Below are 25,178 nucleotides of genomic sequence, written 5' to 3'. Positions count from 1 at the left end.
AATTACGCTGAAAGACATGCTAATTCCAGACTTAGTTTCTCCATGATGCAGGTATTATTTTAACTATGGTTTAATTTTTTGCTGAAATGATATCTGACTGGGCTGCAGCAGCTAACGTTCTGAAAGGAAAAACATGTAGCCTTGATCCAGAGTCAGACCTCGTAACACAATTATGCACACAAAGAATGAATTGATAGCAAACAAGCTTGTTTACATGTCCGTCATACTGGTTGTTTGATGGGTTGATCGGACAAGTAGCGCTTCTCACAGTGACATTTCCAAATAGACTGTTTTTTTTTTCCTTTGATAATTTGCTGTACTTAATTAACTTAAATATCCAAAATTCAGTAATTATTTTGATCAATGTAGCTACAGGTTATGGATAAAAGATGAATCCAAAGTTCCTCCTTACCATAAAAAGATGCAGTTGACGTAAAAGTTAAATGCCTATTAAGATTTCTTTTCTCACCTGGTACATATGCATTATTTCACATGACTTGACCTTGCAATTTGAATTAGATAAACACAACAAGTGTGTCATTGCAAGCTGAATTTTGATTGCTTCCAGATGACTGATTTCAAATTGAGTAAAAGGGCTGCTAATATGCATTTGATATGCCTGCCTGTATGATATCAAGCTGAAAAAAAAAAAAAGAGGCTAAAGCTAACCTGTCCTTGGCAAAAAGTAAATATCTTCACCGAATGATGAATGACGATAAGGAAAAATGTCAGTTAGCAATATTTAATTCCTTTATTTTTAATGTTTTGAGACTACAGCTAGCTGCAAACGTTATACTAGCAGGGTTTGCTAAACTTAATCAACACATCACATAGCAGAAAAGAGCTACTATCATCTGCTTAAAGTTTTATAGCAGCATCCAGCACATATGGCTATACATGTATTATTAAGCTTAAAAAAATTAAAAGAAATAAGAAAAAGACAAACTGAAGCTAAAGCTAACCAGCCTTTGGAAAAAAGTAAATTCTTCTCTGAATGATAAAAAGAAATGTCTGGTGTTGCTATGTAGTGCAAGCTAGATCAGGATTTGTAACAGCGGTAAGAAGTAAATGTCTGGTGGCAACATTTATTTCCTCGATTTTTAATGTTTTGAGACTACAGCTAGCTGCAAATGTAATCTGAGGTAATGCTAGCAGAGTTGGCTAGAGCATAAAATTCCCCAAAGCCACCTTATGGCTGTAAAGAGCTACTATTGTTAGCTTAAACTTAATTTAGCACAGGTGACTACACGGATATTAGGTGTGTCCCAATTCAGGGTCTGCACACTTCAAAGTGCGGATTCATCGGCTACATACGTCAATGTGGTGCGCAAAGTACTGTCACAATTCTTTTTTCTTTTTAGTTTTACTGTCGGTGATAACGGTCAGTTTTAACGTCCATCGAAGTGCCCTGTGAGTAATTTAAGGGGTTTAAGTGAATCAATGTCCTGTGTTGTTGCTATGGGAAATTCTTGTTGACTAGGTAGGCTGTTCCATTTCACCAGCGTTAAGCGGACTTCGAAGTGTGTAGACTACGGAGGACACTCTGTAGCCTATGTAGTCTGCACACTCCAAAGTGTGCAGACCCTGAATTGGGACACACCTATTATTAGGCAAAAAAATAAATAAATAAATAAATTAAAAAAAAACTGAGGCTAAAGCTAACCACTCCTTGGTAAAACGTCAATATCTTCACTGAATGATGAAACTGTCTGTTCTAGTAATGTGGTGCTAAGGAAACATGTCAATTGACAACATTTAATGCCTTCATTTAAATGTTTTGAGATTACATGTAGTGGGAAAATATATGTGAGGTGATGCTAGCTGGAGCATAATTTACCCAAATCCATCAAATGGCAAAACAGAGCTACCATCATCAACCGAAACTCTAATAGCTGCAAATTCCAGTTTCGAAACAGTGAATAAATTACAAAATAGATTAGCAAAACCATATTAGCTAATTATTTAGCTGCTACATGCTAGCATTAACAGTTAGCTGTGTAAGCTAGTTAGCTAGTTTCTTGCTACTGCAGCTTTGAAAAGACACTGAAATTAAAATCTTTTCAGATTATGAAGAAACCCAAAGCTTGTCAGACACTGTTGCGCCAATTTACTGCTGCTAGTCTTTGACTGAACAATCAGGCTACAAGGGGAGATTTTTTTAGACAGTCATTTCTGTCCTAAAGAATTCACACTCGTATTATGTAACACCGGATATTACAATGTAATTCCTCAGTAACATGTGGATGATAATGCTTGACAGTCAAGGGAGTTGTGATGTATTTCTCTGTTAACCAAAAGAAAAGCATCTCTCAATATTTTATTATTGTTTTTTTTTATTAATCTGCTTCAGCCCTGTCAGCTGTACAGGGACAGAAATGAGACTGAAGCCGAGGATACAACACTTGTCCACTGAATGAAGCTTTCCTTCAAGCCAGAGAGAAAAGTACGAGTTGACGACACCCCCTCCTATTCATGCTCTTGTCATTGATCAATTCATTACTATGTGCCATATTTTATCGTTCAACGCGTTCAAGACAAAAACTATCGTGTAAGCTTCTAATAATGATGAAGTTGGGACAGTTTTTCTTCCTTTTCATTTGTGACTCCAGTTGTGTAAAGAAGAATCTTTGTTGAACAAAAGTCAAAGGCTACTAGTGTAACTAGAGTGCTGATGCTGCAGTCTGTTACTATGTGGATGTATGAATATGTATGTGAGAATAAGAATAATTTGATCAACTGTTACAGGTACTTTATATAAAAATCTTTACAAGTATTGTGTTCTTTGTTCATTTTCAGGATGTGGTCCTTTTTTAGATCCTTTTTCCTGTTGTCAGATCCTTTAGTCTGACCACAGGACGGCAGCAGAGTGCTCCAAAAAAATGATCCAAGAGGAAAACTAATAATAAACTGTTAAATTATTTCTTTTTGGCACTCTTACACAAAAGTTATGGTTTATTAGCTCGAATGCTATTAGTGGATGTGATTGTAGCAGTGAGAACACTTTACTTCCTCACTAAATAAATTAAGTTCTTGTGACCAATCAGCTACATACTCCTAAAAAAAAAACCTGTTAGGTGAATATAAATAAAATATGGAAATAATTTTCACCTAAATCTAATGTTTCATTCTAATAAGAAATAATTGTGTTGACTGACTAAATGTTAATGGGTCATCCTTTAATTCACCAAAAAGAAGAAACAAATTAGACAAAGCTGATACTTGTGAACCTAGATGATGACTGAAGCCCTGAACCTTCGGTGTACAACACACTGAGTCATCCCTGTTTTTGACTGACTCAGCCATTTTCAGCAACTCTTGGTGTTTCATGATGACTCAGCTGTTTTGCACTTTATGTGCCTCAAAGTTTAAACAAGAAAAAGATTAGGTTCTGTAAATGATAGATCTGCGTCTACACTGACACAAATCTGTTTTCAAAAAGTCATGAGGCTGTAAATAGTATGAGAAAGTGAAATATACACAGTGAAGAGCCAGAAATGCTGCCCTTGTTACACCCTTAAGAATGGCTGAGCTTTGGTGTAGCACATTAAATTTTATTCCTGTAGGAACAATGAAAAAAACCAAACAACTCAGTTTCTGGCGTCTAGTTTCATCCTGCCATGAAGCAAGTTGTGCTTTTATTTGCTGGTATTTTGACCAGAACCATCTGAAGTATGACAGTATATGCTAATAGTGCAACGCATGGAGAATGTGAAGGTATGTAATGCTGTTTAGTAAGCCAGGATGAGAGCACTATCTTGTAAGGAATATTCTCTTTCTTATCACCTTTTTTACACAGTCATTGTTGCCTGGTTAGATTATTTATTTATTTATTTCCTATTTAGGGTTTTATCAGCTTCTTTGGCAACTGAAAAATGATCCAAGTTCTTTAAATAGGAGACCAGTAGCTGACCAGTCTAAAGAGCTCAAAGCACTGCACCTGGATGGATGGATGGATGGATGGATGGATGGATGGATGAATGGATGAATGGATGGATGGATGGATGGATGGATGGATGGATGGATGGATGGATGATTTGATATTTCTGTTCTGTTTAGGATGGACAGGAACAATGTTTTTCCTTTTGCGTCCAGGACTTTAAAGTTAGTTAATTGTAATATAAGCATTGGCTTATTGGCTTACCACTTGGAAGATGTTCATTTTTATTTATTTATTTATTTATTAAGTTTTTGAATAAACAAAAGGAAAAAAAGATGTGATTAAAGGCTGAATGTGTGTTTGTTGGTAGTCTTTTTTTTGTTGTTGTTTGTTTAGTTTGTACACTAACAGTAAGTTTGGGCTTCACACTCATTTTGATGGCATTTATTATATACTTAATTATGTATTAAGCAAGAGTTAAGACAGGAGTCAACATCAGACTGACTTTTCTGAGTGGAGAGTGCTGAGAGAAGAGACAGGATGCAAGCCATATGTTGAGTTATCTGTCATTGAGGGATCTCAGTGACATATATATGTTCACTGCATCATATTCACACATATATATATGCACATTTTTTTTAATCTATAATAAAAAATCTGAATGAAATTCCTGTAGGTGTGCTGGTATGGAGAGCCATTAAATTTATAATTAAATACATAAATACTTAAATGAATAAATATCCCACAAAATAAATTAATAGAAATCAAACATTTGGATGATTATTTATATAATGACACTTACTGAATTATTTAATTTAATTTAATTAATATATGTGATTTATTCATTTTTTGTATTAACACCCACTTATTTTTCTCTTTTTTAAATCTATATTTAGGTTTTTACTTGAGGTTCTTATATTCAAATGAAGGGGCGTGGTTATCTGTTACCTTTGTGTCCCCTCTTCTTCTAAACAAATGAAAGCTTTTATAAACAAATAAATAAATAAACAGAAATAAATTAAAGTTAAGACAAAATAAATTAATAAATAAAAATTCTTAAATAAAATAAATTCTATTAAACTAATTTCAGTATTTATTTAATTCCGATTAAAGCTGGTTGTATAACTGTTACCGGGGTGTAAAAGTGCTGCAGTGCAACAGGACGACAGGAGCGAGGAGAGCGCGTGGCCAGCAGGGCGCTGTCCGTGGTGCTGAAACAGACAACTTCCGCTCTGATGGCTGTAAACAGCCCACCCACTGATTATAGAGCGAAATAGACATTAATGATGATGCTCTAGGTTAAATAGAGCACATTCACGATTAAGTTACTTCTCACAGTAAAACAGGGGTTTGTTCAAATTAATGCACGTCTGGATTAAACTTCTCAGTTCCAAAAATACGGATATAAGAAGCTGTACATTACTGGAGCCTTGCCAACTTACACCAAATTGTCACGTGAGTGTTGTAGCACAGATCAGTCAAGCTAACGGAGAGAACCCCACCACCCACCCACCCACCCTACCCTGGACGCTTCCGCTCCAGCCAGCCAATCAGAGCAGGATGCGCTGCAGCTTATAAACCCATCTGCTGTGGAACCGCTCACCCCACCGTCCCCGCCGTCCTATGAATCATTGAAGCCAGCCTCATCACTGATCTACTGCAACCGTGAAGATGGCGGCCCGGGTAAGAGATCTATGCTTTATTTATTCCCGTAAACAACAAAACCACCCCCTGTTTCTTTCTGCCAGACAAGAGAAAACATTAGCATGTGGCGCAAAATGTCGGGCGAGTCTATAATCTCCCTTTAAAACTGCGAGCAGTCTTGGTTCGTTCAGCGCCTGAATGTCATCGCCGCTGCAGGACAGGCTGTTTATTCCCATGATGTGATGGCCCAGCTCTTTATATCTTCATCCGAGCTGCTGGGGAAATTTCGGCTTGGTCTGCATGGGCCATCTCTGCCTGCGAACAGCTGCATTTGCTGGTAGTGTCGCCTGTAAGTCGATGCTCCGCTTGCCCTTGAGCCGCTGCGGCTGCCTACCACGCAGCCCTTGGATATAACACGCGAAATAACAGGAGTTGAAGTGTTTGTGTGGATTAAATAAGAGTACCCAGAACGTGCAGAAAAACGAGCATGTCCGCATGCATTTGATGAGATATGCTAAGGCACTAAGGTAGGTGTTTGCGCTTCTGCCTCCCGTCTGCAGCCTTCTGGTGAGCGCTGTTTGCGGCGTGGAGCGGCACAGCAGAGCATGACTGACTGGTGGATTGTGTGCATATTTATTTGAGTGGTTTTACACAATCTGTCGACACAAGGGAGTTGATGTTAGCTGGTAACCTGCAGCTACTGGCCTTCTGTTCCTCTCAGCTCAGCCGAGTTGTTTGAAAGTCTGACAATAACCCACAGGACAGCTCTTCAAGCCTCAGGATTATCTAGTTATCTCTAATTCCCCAGATCAGCTGCCTTGTTAAACATAGTTTTACTCTCTAGACAGGATTTTAGGTGTCTAACTTGAAATGCAAATTGTAGAAATTGAAGTATACAAGCAACTAATTCTCAACTGAAGGTGTTAATAGCTGTCACATCATCGAGATTTTGGTTGGTAAGTCCAGCTAAAAAATTTGGAATGACTCATGACTGGTAGCAAAATGCAAAATAATGTTCAGAATATAATTCAGTATTTTAGTAATAATGGCCATATCAATGGGATCTGCATAAGTAAGTGTTATTGAGCTTGTTTGTGGATCAGATGACATTTATTGGCTGATAGATGAAGCTGAAGGGAGGTAGAGGATGATGAACACTCAAAAATAAAAGCAAACTGGGTGTTACATTATCCTAAGTCGAACATGTAGTTTCCAATTTTTGTAGTTGGAACTGTTTTAGCATAAAATAAAGGAGGAGTGGACACGGAAAAGCATGAAAGAAACTAGAAGGACTCAGAAAGTGCAGACCTGTGCCAGGCCATAGGCCTGAGAAAAACCCCAAAAGACCCAACAGCCCACCCAGCAACCCTGTCTCACCAGATCCAGAATATCAACATGATCCGGGTCAAACAATGTTGGATTATAACATCTATCATGATGCCATCTTGTAGTTTTTCTTTTTAAATTTTATTTCTTGCCAGTGATTCTTGGCATTGTCTGATGAGTTAGAAGCTGTAATGGCAAAATGATCCTTATTTTCCAATAGTAAAGAATCCTTAAAACAGTTCCTGGATCAAAATGGTGATCATGGTCACCCCCATTTCCTGAAAATTTAATTAAAATCCATCCATAGCTTTTTAACAGACAAACCAACACCACATAACAAACATAATGAAGAAACTGAACAGAAGCAGAGGAATGGATTTACTCCAACAAATGAATGAGGAAGACTCAGATGTGGAAGAAATGATCAGCTCCTCTTACTACAACAGGACCAAAATGAGAAATATTTGTCTAGATGGCGAGGCAGTGAGCTGCAGCTAGAAGATGGCCTGTTGTGGTGTGCACCACTAATCTTTAAGCTCCCTTAAATGTGAATATCACCCATGCAACTCCTTAAAACCACTAAAACTATGCAGTTAGCAGGAATCAGTGAGAGCTGACATGTTAAATACAGTACTTCCAAAGTGTAATTTGTTCATAAAATAAACATCTATACTCAGCACACTGATGTATGTTGGAGCAACATTCATCCTATTGTGTGTTTTAAGAAGAATGAAAATCAAACAGACATGAGAAATGATGGCTCAGATTAAAACTGTTCCAGTTAAAGTGTAGAAACTGTGTCTCTGTGTCTGCTGCTGCTCTTCTGTTATCCCAACCAGGTTTAATTAGATTAAATAGAGTGTTTTTTTTTATTATCACAATGATGCAGTCAGGTCCAGAATAAAGAGACAAACGGCTGCATCAGTAACATATGGTCTTAAGTGTAGGCTGAATAAATAAACATCTTAAAAGGTCTGTATTTCTGTATATTGTCTATAAACACAGAAGCTGCCTGTAACACATTTAGACCCAAAAGTATCCGACTATTAGTCAATAACAGTAAAAAAAAAATCAGAAAGTGAATCTGCTGACTCACTGTTAATGTTGATGAATAATGGTTAGAAAATGTCAGTATAAACTTTCAATGAGCTACATTGAGGATCTGCTGCTTTAACCAGTGAACACAACCAGTTAACTAGGTAATAAAACAGCTGTTTTATTCGTGTGTGTTCATCACTCCATCATAACTTTGTAAAACTAGCGTGCTACCGCTAACTTACTGGGTGTAATGGGTTTTTTCACTCAGAGCAGAACGCCATTATGTGACAGCAGTGCAGCTACCACAGCTTCTACCGTCAACCTCATCATCATCATTATCCGCAGCAGCCGATGAAGGTCCTGCTGCTGTCGTTTTTGGAGATTCAGTCTTTTTTTTTTCACCTCCCCTCTGTTTCTCCTCCTCGGTACATGTCGCTGCATCCACGAGCTCAAAGCCAAACGGGTTCGAAGTATCTGACTGGTTCAGCCTGCTGTCAGTAAGCAAAGAACCAGTGGGCTGCAGGTCCACGTTTCTCATGAGCCGGTGATCAGGAAAGAAAGTTCTGTGCTGGATGAATGAAGTACTTAATCACAGGGACCACTGAGAGAGGGGGAGGTGTTTAAACATTTGAATGTTAATGAGTAGGGCTGCTGATCTACCAACTTTTTATGGACTAGTCAGACCCATAAATAAACTGTGTCAGCCCAATTTCTGCATTGATGCCAGAATGGCCCAGCACACGTTCATTATTGAGCTGTCGACATGCCACCCCGGTATATCCGGCCATGACAGTACAAAGTTCACTTTTAAATCAGGCCCCAGAGATCAGTATGAGATGAGGCCTGGTAATGAACCATTCATCTGATCAAGGTGTGTTGGAGAAGGAACTCATCTAAAAGTCAGATAGTAGATCTCGAGGTTCAGACTTAGACACCCCTGGTGCAAAACTAACTTTTATTTAAAAGTTATTTAGAATAATCAAAGTACTACAGTCTGATTTTTTTCATAGTTACACACCACATCCTGGAATATCCACATTTTATTCTATACGTTAAAATAAGACATTTTAGTTGTAGGAGCAAAAGAAATAAATAAATATTGTCTTTCTTGAGCACGTCTTAATTTTTGTTTTGATCTATTTTCAGTGTAGACTGATGCTGTTAGTTCACTGATAATCAAATTATTGTATTGATGGAGACAAATGTTTTGTTACACCCCCTAATATACAAATGTAAATTACAAATGATCATTTAATAATATATTGTACATAAGTGAAAAGGATATGGATGTAGTTACAAGGAAAAAAAACGTACAACATATACAGCAGGTCGCAGTTATACACAATGTAGTTTGTAGTGCAGACAACCAAAAATGTGAAGTCCTCATATGAGGACACCGAGTCTCTGATGGTTTAAATGTGACCACCATCAGGTTCCAGTGTGAAGCCGCTGGAATCACAATGTTTCTATGCATCCCCCCCCCCAAAAAACCGTGATGTCTGTCTCATTTCAATAACCAGAAAATAGGAGAAAATTTTGAGTTCAGACGGTATTCGAAAAACACCGGAAATGTATCCGATTTAGGGCCACATGTGAGCATGGTCTAATTTAATATGGAAATATTGTATTTGTGCTGTTCAAACTCTCATAAAACATCAGATATGGGTCACAAATGTACCAGAAAAGTCAGATTTGGGCCATTTTTGACTGTTGCAAGAATTTAACCTTTGATTTAATTTGACTTGAAACACTTTAATTTGTAATTAACACAGAGTATTAAGAACGCACTATATTGACCATGTCATGGAAGCTGTACACATTTACCATTTCACTGCAGTTTCATGCTGCTTTAACTCTTTAATGTCCACAAAGAAAAAAGCTCATTAAAAAAGCTAATTAAAAGTAAGATCATTTCTTTGCAGACAATTCTTGGGTCAGTTTTGCTAATTATTTATTTAAACAAAGTGTTTGTTGGAATGGCCTAAAATATACTCACTTCACCCACCCTGAACAGGGAGTCAGGTTTAATTCCACACGGTTTTGGTGAGCTAGGTATTAAAATGTGTGCTGCCACACATTGTGGTTGAGCAGGACATTAAAAGGGTGACATACATAATAGGGGCTCTTGTGTTACACGTTTAATCATGTCGGACTCTTGACATAAACTGGATGCAGACAGACAGAATGCAGCGTCATGTTGCAGGATGCTAACAGCTGAATTATTGCACATCAACATGGTCTCATTGTTTCTCTGCTGTAGTGTATAAAGACGTGTGTAATAGAGGGTATAGCTTAGTGCTGGTAGATTTAGTACGGTATATTTTGAGGCCTGAAGAAGAACCTTTTAAATGCTATATATGGAGAACAAGACAAGCAGATGCCATTAGTATGATGCTGGTTTATCTTTGTCTCAGAGGAGAAAGATAACTTCTACATTACATTTACAGAGGACGTCTCTTCCCATGTTACTCCCATAGCTTCATTAGCTATTTCACCATAATTGCTTTAAATAACACAAACCAAATTAGTATGAAGTTGCTTTCATTTCACACTGATCCTGTACAGGCAGTGCCAGAAATATCTACTTTTAATGCTGGGTTTCAACAATCTGACCACTGGCTGATTTATAGATGAGGAGCCGAACCCTGGCGAGCTCGATCGATGCTCCTTTTAAATGGCAGCACATTTTCATTTATCAGGCTGTGCACCATGAATGAATTAGTCTGTTCATTTTTAGAAGTACGTTCTTTCTTAGAAATTCCTCAACTGCTCATGTTAAAAAAAGGGGGGGGGGGGATGAAAAAATAAAAATGCCCAGGGCAGTTGTTTATGCCTGATTTGAGATAGGCACGATATATTGCAAAATGTCAATAAATTACAGAAAGAAAATATGACAAAGAGACTTTATAACACCACAAAGAGAAAAAACAACAACAGAGACACAAAATTACCCCTAAATAAGGAAAACACTTCAGCATGCAATACAAAACAAATGGACACAAAATGACCGAAAAAGAGAGAAAAGATATATAAAAAACCTCTGCAAAACATTATAACCAGGTAGAGAAAGCTTTAACCATTTAAGCTATTCTTTATAGGACTTACAAAAAAAAAAAAGAAAAAAAAAGAAAGCCATGTAAACCCTTTGTGTGTGATGGGAAATACATTTTTTATGTCTTTTCGGGACCTGCAGATATAGTATTCTTGCTACTGTTACTAGCTGAAAACCACTGTCATACAAAAGCTGCACAAGCTATTTATTCTTAAAACATAGGCAGATGTAGACCAATATCCCTAATAATTATTTTTAAACAAAGCAATATGTCAATAATATCACATTAGGAGAGGTCAAAAGGAATTTCTCATCTTTTTATTTGGTTTGGTATCCAACAAAAGTAGTGTCTCATTTCTCAAACCAGCTGGGTGGCTAATCTAATGTTAGCCATGGATATAGATGCTGCCTATGACGCTGCTGTCCATTGGAACGATGCACCAATGCGTCCGCCATCTTGGGCCGGGGTAAGCCGCGTCTACTTCCTGTACTAGTCAACAGAGGCAGAGGTCTATCAACGATTAAAATCACCATAACTCGCTGAATTTTCAATCGGTTAGGTTTCTTAGAAATGTCACACATATTTATAATACAACAGATTATTATTTTTTTTATTATTATTTCTATAATTTTATATCATACACTTACACATACTCAGACACGCACCCACATGCAAACAGATTTTTTTCTACAATACTCAGAGAAGTAATAATGGTGATGCCATATGGAGTTATATTACATTTATAATATCAATAATATAAAATATAAAAAATAAAAAATTAAGGAATGAGTTAAAAAATTGAAAATGAAAAAAAAAACTAAAAAAAACAATCATTCATTCATTCAAAAAAAAAAAAAGAAAAAAAAAAAAGAATTAAAATTAAAAATTAACCAAAATACCCCCAAAACGAAATACCTCAGTTAAAGTTACACCTGTTCCTCTTGCCATTTGGATACAAAATAAAGAACCTAAATTTACCTCTGATGTGACGAGCCCAACCAGTAATGAACCTGATAAAGGTACCAAAGAACACATCACCAATATAAAACAGACATTTTTTAACACATCAAAGAAAATAAAATAAACATAGAATTCAAGACCAGAGAAATTTGTAAGAGTAAGTACTAAAGGGTTCATTCAACAAGAACCATTTCTAATAGTGTATTTTATTATCATTTACTGGGGACTGTGTTAGTGAAATATTATGATTACATGAGAAATTTTCATGACACTAACTTTGCAAAGATGGTCAGGAAAATTAAAAATAGATGGTATCACTCCTTCCTTTAAACCAGTTCACTGTCCAGTCCTGTCAAAGTCCTCTGGGTTAAAATGACGGCTGCAGACGACTGAACAGTCCTTCGGTATGAAGCCTCTCCTCCTGAGTGCTGCTACCCATGCTGCCTCCTCAATTTATCTGCTGGAAACATACAAAACAAATCCATCTAAACATCTCTCAGTTCTTCTCATCTTCTTACTAACAAAAACATATTTTTATTTTCTTGTCCTGACATAAGCAGGCTTCATTTAAGTTAGCTTAAGAAATACGTCAAATTCAACAAGTTTATAACAGTTAAATAATATAAAACCACTTCTTACTTGTGAAATGTTATCCCTCTTCTCTTGGTTTTGGTGTCTCTGTCACAGTAACATTGCAGCACAAAAATCTGGCATTTTGGTTTCACACACACAGTCTGACACAGTCTGACTGACCTGACCAGGTCTGAAACCCCCGCCCAAGATGGGGGCCGTGTTGACGTGCATGACAAGCTCGAAGGCGATATATAGTGTATATATCTATGAATGTTAGCTGCATGAGCTAACTGAAAAAAAAACACTCTCTCTTGCTGGCACTTTAGGGTTCCCAGCTGGCATATTTTTTATTCAGAGTCAAGTAAAGGACGTATTAGAGAAGCACTTGACCTGAGATACGTGTTACCAAGCTAAAGGTTAGCATTGCCACCAGCTTATGCTCTAGAATCTATTGAAGACATAGGAATAAGTTCACACATTTCCCCTTTATTATACAGTATTTTAGAATATGTATTATATTTTAGATTATTATGGGAAAATAGCCTTTTAAGATCACCTCTAATATTTCAAACATTCTGCTAAAACATTGAATCATTCCTTAATATTATTTACTTTCTTTTACTAAGTATTGAGAGTGACTTCATGCTTGGAAATGTGAACTGGGTTCAATAAGCTTGACGAAAAGCCATACATGTGGGATTGATTTCAAGTTAATAATCTTTCTTGTTTTAAAAAAATCTCCTGTTCATATTTAAGAATAATGAAACTGAATCAAGGATAGATGAAAGTGACCCAATGTTTCCAGTACAAATGAACATGGGTCTATAAATATCTTTCATCTTTATCTGAGCTCTAGTTTGCATCATGAGGACTTTAATAATGTGATGTGTTTTTTATATTTTTCCAAGGGACAGTACATCTAGAAGTATGCCTGTTTCTTTTGTATGTATGATGGTTGATTTATTTATTTTTCTCCTTAGTGATGCAGTGTGAGTCAAAAGTATCCTCTGGCATGTTATTCAACTTCTCCTACTGCTGGCACACACACATGGACATGAGTAGCTTTCAGTCTCGCTTGACCATGTGCTGTTGTGGGGCATACTGCATACCTTGTCAGAGGGAATCAGGACTAAGCAAATGATTACATAAACTGACACCATGATGGACTCAACATCAATGTCCCTGAAAGAGGACACCAAAAAAACAAAACAAAACAAAACAAAACAAAACAAAAAAAAAAACCCAGATAAATAAAGAAGCAAACCAAACAGTGTAAATTCTAAGTTCTGAAGTACAGCAGTCACCTCTATCCATGGTCATTAATGTAAAAACATTAGACACAGTTTAGGCCCAGATACAAGCCCATTTAGCTGTAGATCTGACACGTTTCTTAGTAAACAACATCTGCCTTCAAAGAGTCATTTAGGTTGAATCCCGTTACACTGTAAGTGATTTCATTTAGCAGAATTCTTAATATTTAGGTAGTACACTTTCTTTTTTTGTTTTGTTTTTGTTGTCTGTATTTTACTGGTATAGTGAAGAGAATATTTGAAAAAAATCTCCTTTATCAGACTAATGTGTAAAGCCTCTAAATCCCATGCCCCACTTAGACCCATTTAGATTCAGTCACGCTCTCCACATGCAGGCATGTACAGTATTTACTGTTTCAGGTGATTCTTAATGGGATAAGGCAGTGCTGCCTGATGATTTACAGCATCATTTACCACAAACTGAAATCATGAAAAAAACAAAAAACAAACATTACAGCCTGTGAAGATGGAGACGCCTGCAGGAATTATCATACCGCTCCTGGTGTAACTGGGTTAAATGCAGAGAAGGAATTTCCCTGCTGGGATTAATAAAGTATAATAAATAATAAATTCACAGTCCTGGAATGACGTATTGTTTGTGATGCTGTAGGCGTTAGCTTCCACAAAAAAGGGGAATAACAAAAGATGAAACATGGCTGGGACTGTGATGCTGAACCCCAGCTGAGCTGTTTTCTGCTCGGGCCGTGTTGACTGCCCGTCAATGTACATCAGATCAAATGTTTGCTTTTATTAAATGCAAACTGTAAAAGACTGGGTAGTATTCCTCCTTGGCTCTATCATGTTGTGTTAATGGGCAGGTTAGGTGTCCTATTTTTTTTTTTTTTTTTTTTTTAGAGATTGGGGAGTGGTCATCTAGCCAATCTAGGTTTAAAGATTATAATCTAGTTCTTTCTCTAGGTAATGTCCTTGGCAGAAATTCAGAGATATATTACTGCATTTCAACTATGCTGCAATTTCACATATAAACTATCTGAAATGTCAATAAAACCGTTTTACAACAATGAAAGTCGAGACATTAGCACATTTTCTATAGTGCGTTTCTTTTTCTTTTGTAAAACACTAACAGGACTGATGCTGTATTACTTTAGTAGATACCTGCTGCCTTCATAGAATCGATATGGACATAGAAGTGAGTTTGCACAGTTTGCACAACCAAACAAAACAAAATGAGGATGTTGATGATAATCCCAAACTTGTAAACAGGATCCGTCAGCATATATAAAATATTCTACTCTGTACATTTCACAATTTATACTTTATTTTCAGGAGATCTCAGAAATGAAATAAGGAACAAGTGATTAGATTTTAGGGGGTGATCTGGATCACCGCCTGGATCCAGGACATTTTTTAAAGGGTTTTTTTACTATAAGGAGATGGGGATAATTTTTCTATTAGAGCTTCTAAGACTGGCACAAATTACCATGGCTTGGTGGAGGTCTGTACTCTCCGAGTGCTCCTCGTGTCTTATTGCAAACATTAAGACTAAAATACTAAAATGGTACAAGCAGATAATGAAAATAAATCTTTATCTTTTGTTATTTTATATAGTTCAAATGGAAAATACTGACTTTTATTAGCAGGTGGGAAAGTTTAACATTACAAACTCTCACTCTCACTGATCTCATTAGTCATGTATACACATGGTGTTCTTTTTACACAACAGTCATGTCGAGTAAAAACAGTCGGTAAGACCTTTGGGCGCTAGTGAACTTCAACTAAACAGTTTGAGACTTAACCATGTAAATACCAAAAAGTACAAGAATACAACATTTAAGCCCGCTCTTACCCTGAAGTAATCATACTTCTTCATGTTCTGTAGGTTGTTAAATTAAAAGTTGTTGTGGTGCAGAAAAAAAACTGCTCTGATATTTCGAGATGAAATAGACATGAATGTTCAGTTATCTGCCTTGTTAAAAATGTGGGAGGTTTATTTATTTTCAGCTTCCTTCATTTAAAAAGAGACATTAGTGAAGTTAACAATACATAATGTAAATGTGAGCAGAGAAAGTATTAGTGCTAATATACGTCTTTTGTCCCTGGTAGGTCACAGACAATTCAACATATGTTAAAAAGGTACAAGTAAAAACAGTGGAGAGCGGTTGTAGTACGTAGTGTATACAGAACAGGATTTCAAGTGAAATACTGCAAATTTCAATTAGATTTGAAACAGATCAGTGTCAGGTCAACAACTTGTGAGGAAATAAAAAGTTTTTGTTTTTAACTTAGACATACATACATACATGCATACATATATACATACAAACATACATACATACATAAATACAGACATACAAACATACATACATACATACATACATACATGCATGCATACATACATACATACAAACATACATACATACATAAATACAAACATATATATATACATACATACATACATACATACATACATACATACATACATACATACATACAAACATACATACATACATAAATACAAACATATATACATACATACATACATACATACATACATACATACATAAATACAAACATATATATATACATACATACATACATACATACATACATACATACATACATACATACATACATACATACATACATAAATACAGACATACAAACATACATACATAAATACATACATACATACATACATACATACATGCATACATACATACATACATTCATACATACATACATACATACATACATACATACATACATACATACATACATACATACATACATACAAACAAACATACATACATACATACATACATACATACATACATACATACATACATACATACATAAATACAAACATACATACATACATACATACATAAATACATACATACATACATAAATACATACATACAAACATACATACATACATACATACATACATACATTCATACATACATAAATACAAACATACATACATACATACATACATAAATACATACATACATACATACATACATACATACAAACATACATACATACATACATACATACATACATACATAAATACAAACATACATACATACATACATACATAAATACATACATACATACATACATACAAACATACATACATACATACATACATACATACATACATAAATACATACATACATATATAAACACAAACATATATACAAACATATATACATACATACATAAGTTATGTTACTTCGTGTTATGGATGCAGCGTACTGATGAAATGAAGATGAGACTGTAAAGTTTTAGTTAGCAGGAATCTTTCAGTCAGCATCTCCAGCACAAAACTTAATTCAGCCCTTCACAAATGACTTTGTGTACGAATTGAAATTCTTTCCATTGCTGCCTGCAGTCCTCAAACAGAGATTGGATGCTTTCAAGGACAGCCTGAATGCTGTAATTGTGACAAAATCAATAACTACAGATGAGAAGCACTTGAAGCCACAGTTAAAAAAAAAAGAAAATAGAAACAAACTCTTTATGTGATGGAAAAGTGAGTGGGCTGCAGAGGCTGGCAGCTAATCAACTCTCACTCTACATGGTCTCATTTACCTCCTTAATGAAGTGAGCAGGATATTTCTCTCATAATTTCCTGTAGCTCATCCATGTATTGCTCCGAAGTAATTTCTCAAGAGTCTTCCATTTGTTTCTCTGCCCCCTTGATTTGGCATCCAGACCCAATTTCAGGATCAGGAGGCCGTCAAAGACCACGGGACTGTCTCTGTTGGGTTCTACATTCTCTAACAGATTTTTATTTCTGTAGTTAGGAAACAATAATTAGAATATTTTCAAGTTGTAGATATTTTAATACTAAGCCTACCCATAAAAAGAACAAATAGTCTGTTATATATTGACCAAGGCCTTTGTGAGAAGTGAGCTGAAAACTAACTTATTCTTATTATATCTTATTATTTTGTGTCCTGGTTAAGTTTATATAAAAACATTATTTTGGTACAGAAAATAATGAATGTTAGGGGTAAAATATATTCTTTTTACGATACAATTGTCATCATGGAAGCGTTTTTATCCTTCGCATGCAGTTTCCCTTATGACCACTAGGGGTCATTCAGTGAAATAACTACCATGTGATCTAGCTAGCAACCTGTTCTGCTTGTGCTTGATTTTGAGCAGAACAACCGTAAAGGATAGTTGTGGGTCATCACCAACATCAGCCTCATTTTACACCTGGTAGTTTTAATGCATTCCAAACAGGAAGAGCTGGAATTAATAATTAATAATCAATACAATCTAACCATCTGTTACAGTTTATTTTAGCTGGACTGACTCTCCCCCTCTGCTGCATGTGAACTTGCATTGCAACAGGCCATGCTCAACATTTGAATGTCAGTTCCTTAATTTAATCATCTCACTAAAATATTTAGTATTTGCAGCACCTGTTTATTTGATATATAAGCTGTTTGGTTCAAGCTAGGATGAGATCTGTTAATCAAATCAAGTGGATCTTCAGTGGATTCGACCCCAGCATCCCCAAGCTGGAAAATTATTTAGTATTTTTTTTATAAAAATAATTCTGTCCATTAAAACAAACTCCACTTTTTACAGTAGCTTATGTGTTGAGTTTCAAATATCCTTTTAAAGTTAACAGAACAAAATCTATTTTTTTCCTAGCCTTAATTAAATTAGTTTTGTTGCTTTAACCAAATGGTAAGGTGATTATTTAAAAGCCACACCTCATTAATGCTTTGCATAACACTTTATATAACAGTGAGATATTTAATGAAGCTATAGGTGTTTGCAGACACCAACAACCCTGTGATCAGTGTTAAAGAAATGACCCCGCTTAAGAAATTTGCCTCCAGCTAGCTTCATTGTCTTTAGCCTCATGTTTCCTCTCTTGGTTCCAAAGACATCACAACGTCTAACTAAAAAGAATCCGTACGAACAGCAGGCATCACCATCACCATCATCATCATCATATCCTAACACCAAACCACAGCGATATTAGTCTGTCAACTCCACTACAGCTCGTAAATATGTGGCTTCATTCTTTCAACACACAAAACTACCTCTGAGCGTAATGATGCCCAAATAATGTATAACTAATATCTGAACCTTTCCAACACCAATTTTATTTTTCTTCCTTTGTAAAAGAGCGAAAAATAACTAAGTAAATATCCTCTCCTGAAGACAGAGCTAACACATTTTGGTGCTTTCACATATGCTTACTCAGTGTTTGTGTGTATCCCATGCTTGTGTATTTGCGATGTGAGTGGTTGTGATTCGGGGTGTGTATTTGTGTGTGTGAGTTAGGAAGAGTAATGGTTAATCTCCTATTGTCTCGATGCAGGGCCTTCCTCTCTGAGCCCTGAGCTGTGGCTAAATTTAGAGAGCTACTCGGCTGTGGGGCAGCCAATGCAACAACACATTCACACACACAAATACACATTAAGGCACACAGACATAAAGAGAACAAGCCGTGAAAAACATATCAACATACCAGAACACACACAGGTGCGCACCTACTGTAAACACAGGTGGAAACAACATTGCTGCAATGGCTGCAATAGATAATATCACCAGTTCCACCGTTGTGCTGGGAGAGGTCACACTCTGTGACGTGACTGCATACAACAGTAAGATGACTTCGCACAATGATAATTAGTGGAGAAAAGTATGAGGGGGGGTCCCTATGACACCATTATCCTGTTTGTTTGTCTGACAGCTTGAAAGGTTTATCCTTTGAATGTTTAGTTCATTCCCTTTAGAATTAAATAAAAGGAAAAATGGCTGCTTGCACCTATCGTTCACCTAGCTTTTTGTTTTCTTGGAAATAAACACCATAGATTTAGGTCAGAAGAGGCAATAGGCTTTATATTTAAAAGGGGGTAACCCTGATATCAGACATGTTTGGGCCTAAAACGGGCTACATCTGGTGGTTATGGCTTAGTTGTGGCACTGGCGAGTGTTGTGTTTTGGCTGCCACACGTCATAAACTGTGTTTGTTATGGCTAAAACTGGGCCAAACTGCCCATGTAGGCCATATTTGGACCAAACATTTTTTGCTATCTGACACTTTAAACAAAGAGCCCATCAGGTGCTGGAGGATTCCTGCTGTTAAAAGACAGAAAAACACATATGTTGCTCAGACCTGTGGGGGCAGACCATGAAATGGATTTATTTTAGGTTTGGTTAGGATTTTTAGGGAGCTTCTAAAGCTTCATGGTGCAGATGGGTAATATTTAATTGTAATGTCATAAGCAGCTCTATGATGTTGTATTATAATTTAATCAAACAACCACACCACCTAGAAAAGTATTTTTTCCACGATGCCAGGCACAGGTGTGGAAATGCTAAAGCTACATCATGGTATGAGAGGAATCTACAAAAAAAAAAAAAAAGTTGAAAGAGACTCTTGTTAACTTTCTGCCCACATACACACAATGTGTTCAGATGCTGAATAAATTTGTAAATTAGTCTCTACTGCCAATATAAAAAATCATGTGTGTGTTGTTTTGTTAAAAGAACTCAGTGTGGTCTTCATTTGAAAAGGAATCATGACTAGAGTAAGAATTTAAATAATTTTATGAAGAGCAAATTTAAGAAGTGGTGCAACAGATGTTGGAGGGACTACAACCACAGGCTCAGATTCGAACTGAGCTGGAAAGTATAGAAGCGTTTTGCTGCTGCCTAAATGGGGAAAATGAGCGTAACTTTATCACATTATAACATGATAATGTAATGTGGTGCGTGATGATGTGGTGGGTAGCACCACGTGGAACTCACATATTCTCCCCATGTATGTGTTGGTCCTCTCTGGGTACTCCAACTTCCTTCCCATCATCCAAAGACAGCATTAGCATTAGCTGGCGGTGGTTAGGTTAACTGGTCACTCTAAATTCTCGCTAAGAGTGAGCCTTGTTACATACTCCATGATAAGTGAAAACTTTGTTCTTGTTCTTGAGGCTACAAGAACAAGAATAAAGTTTGTATTGGTCCGGTCAATTCATTCTCCATGAGAAGCTTAGGGGCTGTCCCACGACACCGAATCACAGAAAACCGCAAAAGTATTTTAGCAATCCACTCTTTCATCCCCACGAAACCAGGGATTAGCCTCCATGAAACGGATCATGTCTGAAACCAGGTACCAAGGTGGATAGATTCGTAACCTCTACTGTCCGTGGTATTGTGAGGACAGCGTAACCACACCACTAAAGGATATGACGTCAGTGTGATGAACGCGCACCAAACACAACAACAATATTTGGCGTCCGTGATCAACTGTGTTGTGGTACTGCTCCAGACAGTCCTGGCTTGTGTACAGTTTTAGCACCAAAATGCACGGCTGTTACAACACAGTGCTGCGCTGGTGTGCCATCAACAGCGGGAGCAAGCAGTTATGTAATTATCTGCACATGTGCTACGTCTTGTTCTAGCTCTGGAGTGTTAATCTTTAATCATCGTAGCGCCCCCCATAGTCTTGTAGCATGTACTACAGCGATTTTGTAGGGATGTTGAAGCCTTTCTCTTAGTTTTCAACACAAATTTCACACCTGAACCTGCTTCGGTGCCATGTGGACATAGAAGTAATCCGCGGCGGGGCAGGGGTTACTGCATGGTTAGGTGGGTCTGTGTTTTAAAATGCTAAATGTGTTGTCTTCGTTTTCATACTTTCGCACCACCTCGATCAGCTGTTTATTAAAACTATCTGTTCAACCTTGCATCAGGGGAAATTCGTAAGCCACAACTTTCCACTTCATTCTTTTCCGTGTTAACCGTGCCCACCTCAAATCTCCAACCAATCACATAATACTTCTCGGAGCCTCGCGAGAAGAAAGTTCTGCTCAGTTGATGCATTGAGAACAAGCCACAAGATGTCTCCAACCACATCTGTGAGAATAAATTGACTTCATTTTGTTCTCGTGTCCTAGGGAACGAGCAAAAAGTTCTTGCTTTTCGTGGAACATGTAACAGCCTTGAGTACAGTGCGACAGACTGGCAACCTGAATAGACTCCACCTTCCCCATAACCTTGAACTAGAATACGAATTAGAATATAGAAAAATGTTTTTAAAATAAAACAGTCACATTATAATATGAACATCTCAGTGGTGTTAGAACATTGTAATGTAGTTGTGAGTCATTTATCAGAGTACACTCTAACATGTAAACAGGGATATAAATTGAATCTTTAATATTCCATTTACAACTCATGTACACACCCTACTTGGAATAGTAGTATGCTATGAAAGTATAGTTTGCACTTTACACCCCACAGCGGTGTGTCTTTACCAGTCCAGCGAGTTTAAACATGTTTCTGTGGGTGTGAAACATCTCTAACATAAACTAGAATGTGCTGTACAGATGTGTTCCTGAACAACAAACTCAGGTGGAGCAGATTAAATCTGGGGGAACAGCTTGTGAAAAATGACACCACAGTGCCTTGAATTTAATACCACTTACTTAATGTGATTTATTTAAATGGGAAAGCCTGTTGGCTCACATAGGCAGTTTATTGATTTAATCATATACTCAGAAACTCATGGTAGATATTGAAAATAAGTTTGTAAGCTTCGGGTATTAAGTAACAGTTGGATTTGTCTGGTTTATGTGTTTTGAATTATGTAAAAAGAGAAGTTAATAAAACCATCTTCATCATTAATAATTAGAAATAGTTAGTAGCTAAAGCTAACTAATCCCTCCATAGAAAATGTATTGTGGTCTGATTAGCTTATGGTAGCTAACGCTAATTCATTCCTACATAGAAAATAAAAAAGTATGCAATGTATGAAATCAGTATATTGTACTTCAGTTGTGCGTTTGTAGGTGAGTCAACTGGAAAACCTTTTCATTCTCCAGCAGCATTTTTTTTTTTATTTGGTCCTGACTTGGTGTAGGTCTTGGTATTGGTATCCCTTGGTTTAGGGCTCATTTTTGCTGCTTTAACATACGTAAACAGGTACGTCTGTTTCAAACATTGTCAAACATAACTTGCAACATAATCCCATGAGTATTTTATGCTGACATGACTGTTTGACAATACATCCACTAGAGGGCAGTGCAGAAAAAAAACAAGTTCTGATGTCAGTTTCAATGGGAATATACAGGAAAAGGTACCATCACTGATATTTGTGTAGTATGCATCTTCAAACTCTCTGAAAGTGGACTAAAATGCACATGAAATCAACACAGAGGGCAAATAGATGGTTCAATCCATTTGTACATTTAAGACAATGAGCTATAAGAAGCCCTTACAGTTATGGCACATAATGATCCATCTTTCCTGTCCTCTCTGCCAGAGGTTTTATCTTCATGTTAAAAGGTAGTTTTTCTCCCCAGTGTTGCCCGGTGCAGCTCAGACATTTGATTATTGTGGACCATTTATTGTATTTGTTTTAATTGGAATTTTAATTGGACTGAATTGAATTGTATCTGTAAACATGTTTTGGGATAACTGTTTTGAACAAGAACTATGTGACACACAAAAATAGTATGGAGCAAGCTAATGAATTACACATTGACAAACAAACTGATGGTTAATTTTCTTTTACTTTTACTCTCTGATCCAAGAAATAATGGATCAAAAATTCCATTTTATTGTAATCTGAAGTGTTTGTTTGGCCCTTAAAGACATATAAAAGAATTAATATGTCACATAAAAGCAATAACTTGCATGTATGCACCATTTATTACCATGTGATAGGTCAAAATCTATGTACTGCAAACGATATCAACCAGAGGACAGAAGACACATAGACTGTATACAGTTTTTACCATAAAAGGATGCAATAGGACTCCAAAACAGTATGTTTCAAATATAATACATTATCAATCGAGGGGTTAGTATTTTTATCTTTCCAAGTGTAGCATCTTTTACTAAAATGATCACCAGTCAGCTATTCTACCTACAGACAGTGATGCTCTGCCCTGTCGCTATCTTAAGCCCTCAGCTCTGCAGCGGCATTGCCAGTCAATTTCCAGAGCAGACATCTGACTCGTTACACTGCCTGAGATGCTGCAGGATGAATAATTCAATGAGATGCTTGGAAAGAAGAATATTTAGAAGCAGAGGGAAGACATTCTCTTCTGCCACTCCCTAATTCTGCAGATTCACACACAGTGTACTTTTCAGAAAAATGCATAAAATTCTGAAAATGTGTCATTTGGCTTTTAGAGGTTGATGCGAAGATAAGTAATTAAAAATTAAAAGGAAGGCAAAAAGTGTGTGGAAATTATGTTATTAAAAATGTGGAGGTGGAAATGATGATGAGTCACCAAAGAATTTGTGGTTGCGGTAATGCTGTTTGCTGAAATGAAGCCAAGGTTATTAGATGAGAGTATCACGGTGTGCACAAACTCATTTCACAGAAAGCTGCAGATTTTTTTGTGTTTTGTTTAAAAGAGAGCGGGAACAGTGGGGCTAAAATGATGAAGCAGAAAAAGTACACTACTTTCACTTTTGGAACAACAAATATAGAAAAACAGATGTCAAAGCAGATTCACTGGAAAAACAAAGAGACATCAAAGTCCCTACAGGACAGCAGAGTTCATCAGCTGATTCAGTCAAAGAACACATGAAGACATAATCTGAGGAAGAGAGGAAAAGAAAGAGAGACAGAGAAAGAAACACAGCAAGAGATAAGTCAAGATAATGGAGATTTTTACTGAGTGGAGAGCGATCAGAGACAAGGATGCAAGATAGGTGCTGAATCGATAGGGGGCATGTCACAGAAAATCTGAAAAGTTCTGAGGTGCATCTTTAAAGCAGTGGCGATTAGACAATATTTCAAGGACACACAGAATTTACAAGGATTGTCGGAATTTGGGTCAATAGTTATACTGAAATATTTAGATTTCCCTCGTACAATAGGCTACAGGACTTAATATGAAACTGGTTATGAAAAACACCCTTAAAGCAACACTACATAATTTTTTTACCTTAAAACCAAAACATGCTTCTGACTTGTTTTGATGGTACATTGACATGTGTTATGTACATTCTTGGAGCTGTTGTTACCCAACAGCATCTCAAGAGAAAACACATGGAGCATCATATTACAGCTGTGTGTTGCTTTGTGGCACCACATCACATGACAGCTACCAAATATCAACACATTGGGCATTTTGGATATGCACCATGGCCGATTCAGCAAAGAAACACAAGAGGACATTATCAGAGGAAGCGAGAACAATAAAGATATAAGGGGACAGCTAAAGAAAGAAGTAAAAAGTCAACACAGACTGACTTTTACTGGAGAGGTCTCAGAGAAGAGACAGGATGAAGATGGATGCTGGATTAATTATTGTTAGAGGGTGCCTCAGTGAGAAAATCTGCCAAAGTAAATGAAAAGGCTTTAAAAATTGTTCAGGTTTTCTTTAAAAATACTTGAGGTATTAAAATAATTTCTTAAAATAATTACAACTATTACTCAAA

General features: G+C 36.7%; 1 protein-coding gene across 4 annotated transcripts in view; it reads left to right on the top strand.

The window, feature by feature from the left end:
* Positions 1-5,454: 5,454 nt before the first annotated feature.
* Positions 5,455-25,178, top strand: part of LOC121631501 (vesicle-fusing ATPase) — a 52,815-nt gene continuing 33,091 nt past the window's right edge. For 3 of the 4 annotated variants that reach the window (XM_041972501.1, XM_041972495.1, XM_041972506.1), the window contains exon 1: positions 5,456-5,560. In XM_041972501.1, the coding sequence (XP_041828435.1) occupies positions 5,549-5,560 (12 nt within the window). In that variant the 5' untranslated portion in view covers positions 5,456-5,548. Of the gene's footprint in view, positions 5,561-25,178 lie in introns of all 4 variants that reach the window. The other variant, XM_041972486.1, reaches the window with a different exon arrangement.

Source organism: Melanotaenia boesemani, chromosome 2 (assembly GCF_017639745.1).
Source record: "Melanotaenia boesemani isolate fMelBoe1 chromosome 2, fMelBoe1.pri, whole genome shotgun sequence".
NCBI classification, from domain to species: Eukaryota; Metazoa; Chordata; class Actinopteri; order Atheriniformes; family Melanotaeniidae; genus Melanotaenia; species Melanotaenia boesemani.
The sequence above is the reverse complement of the archived record's forward strand: the minus strand, read 5'-3'. Positions and strand labels throughout refer to the sequence as shown.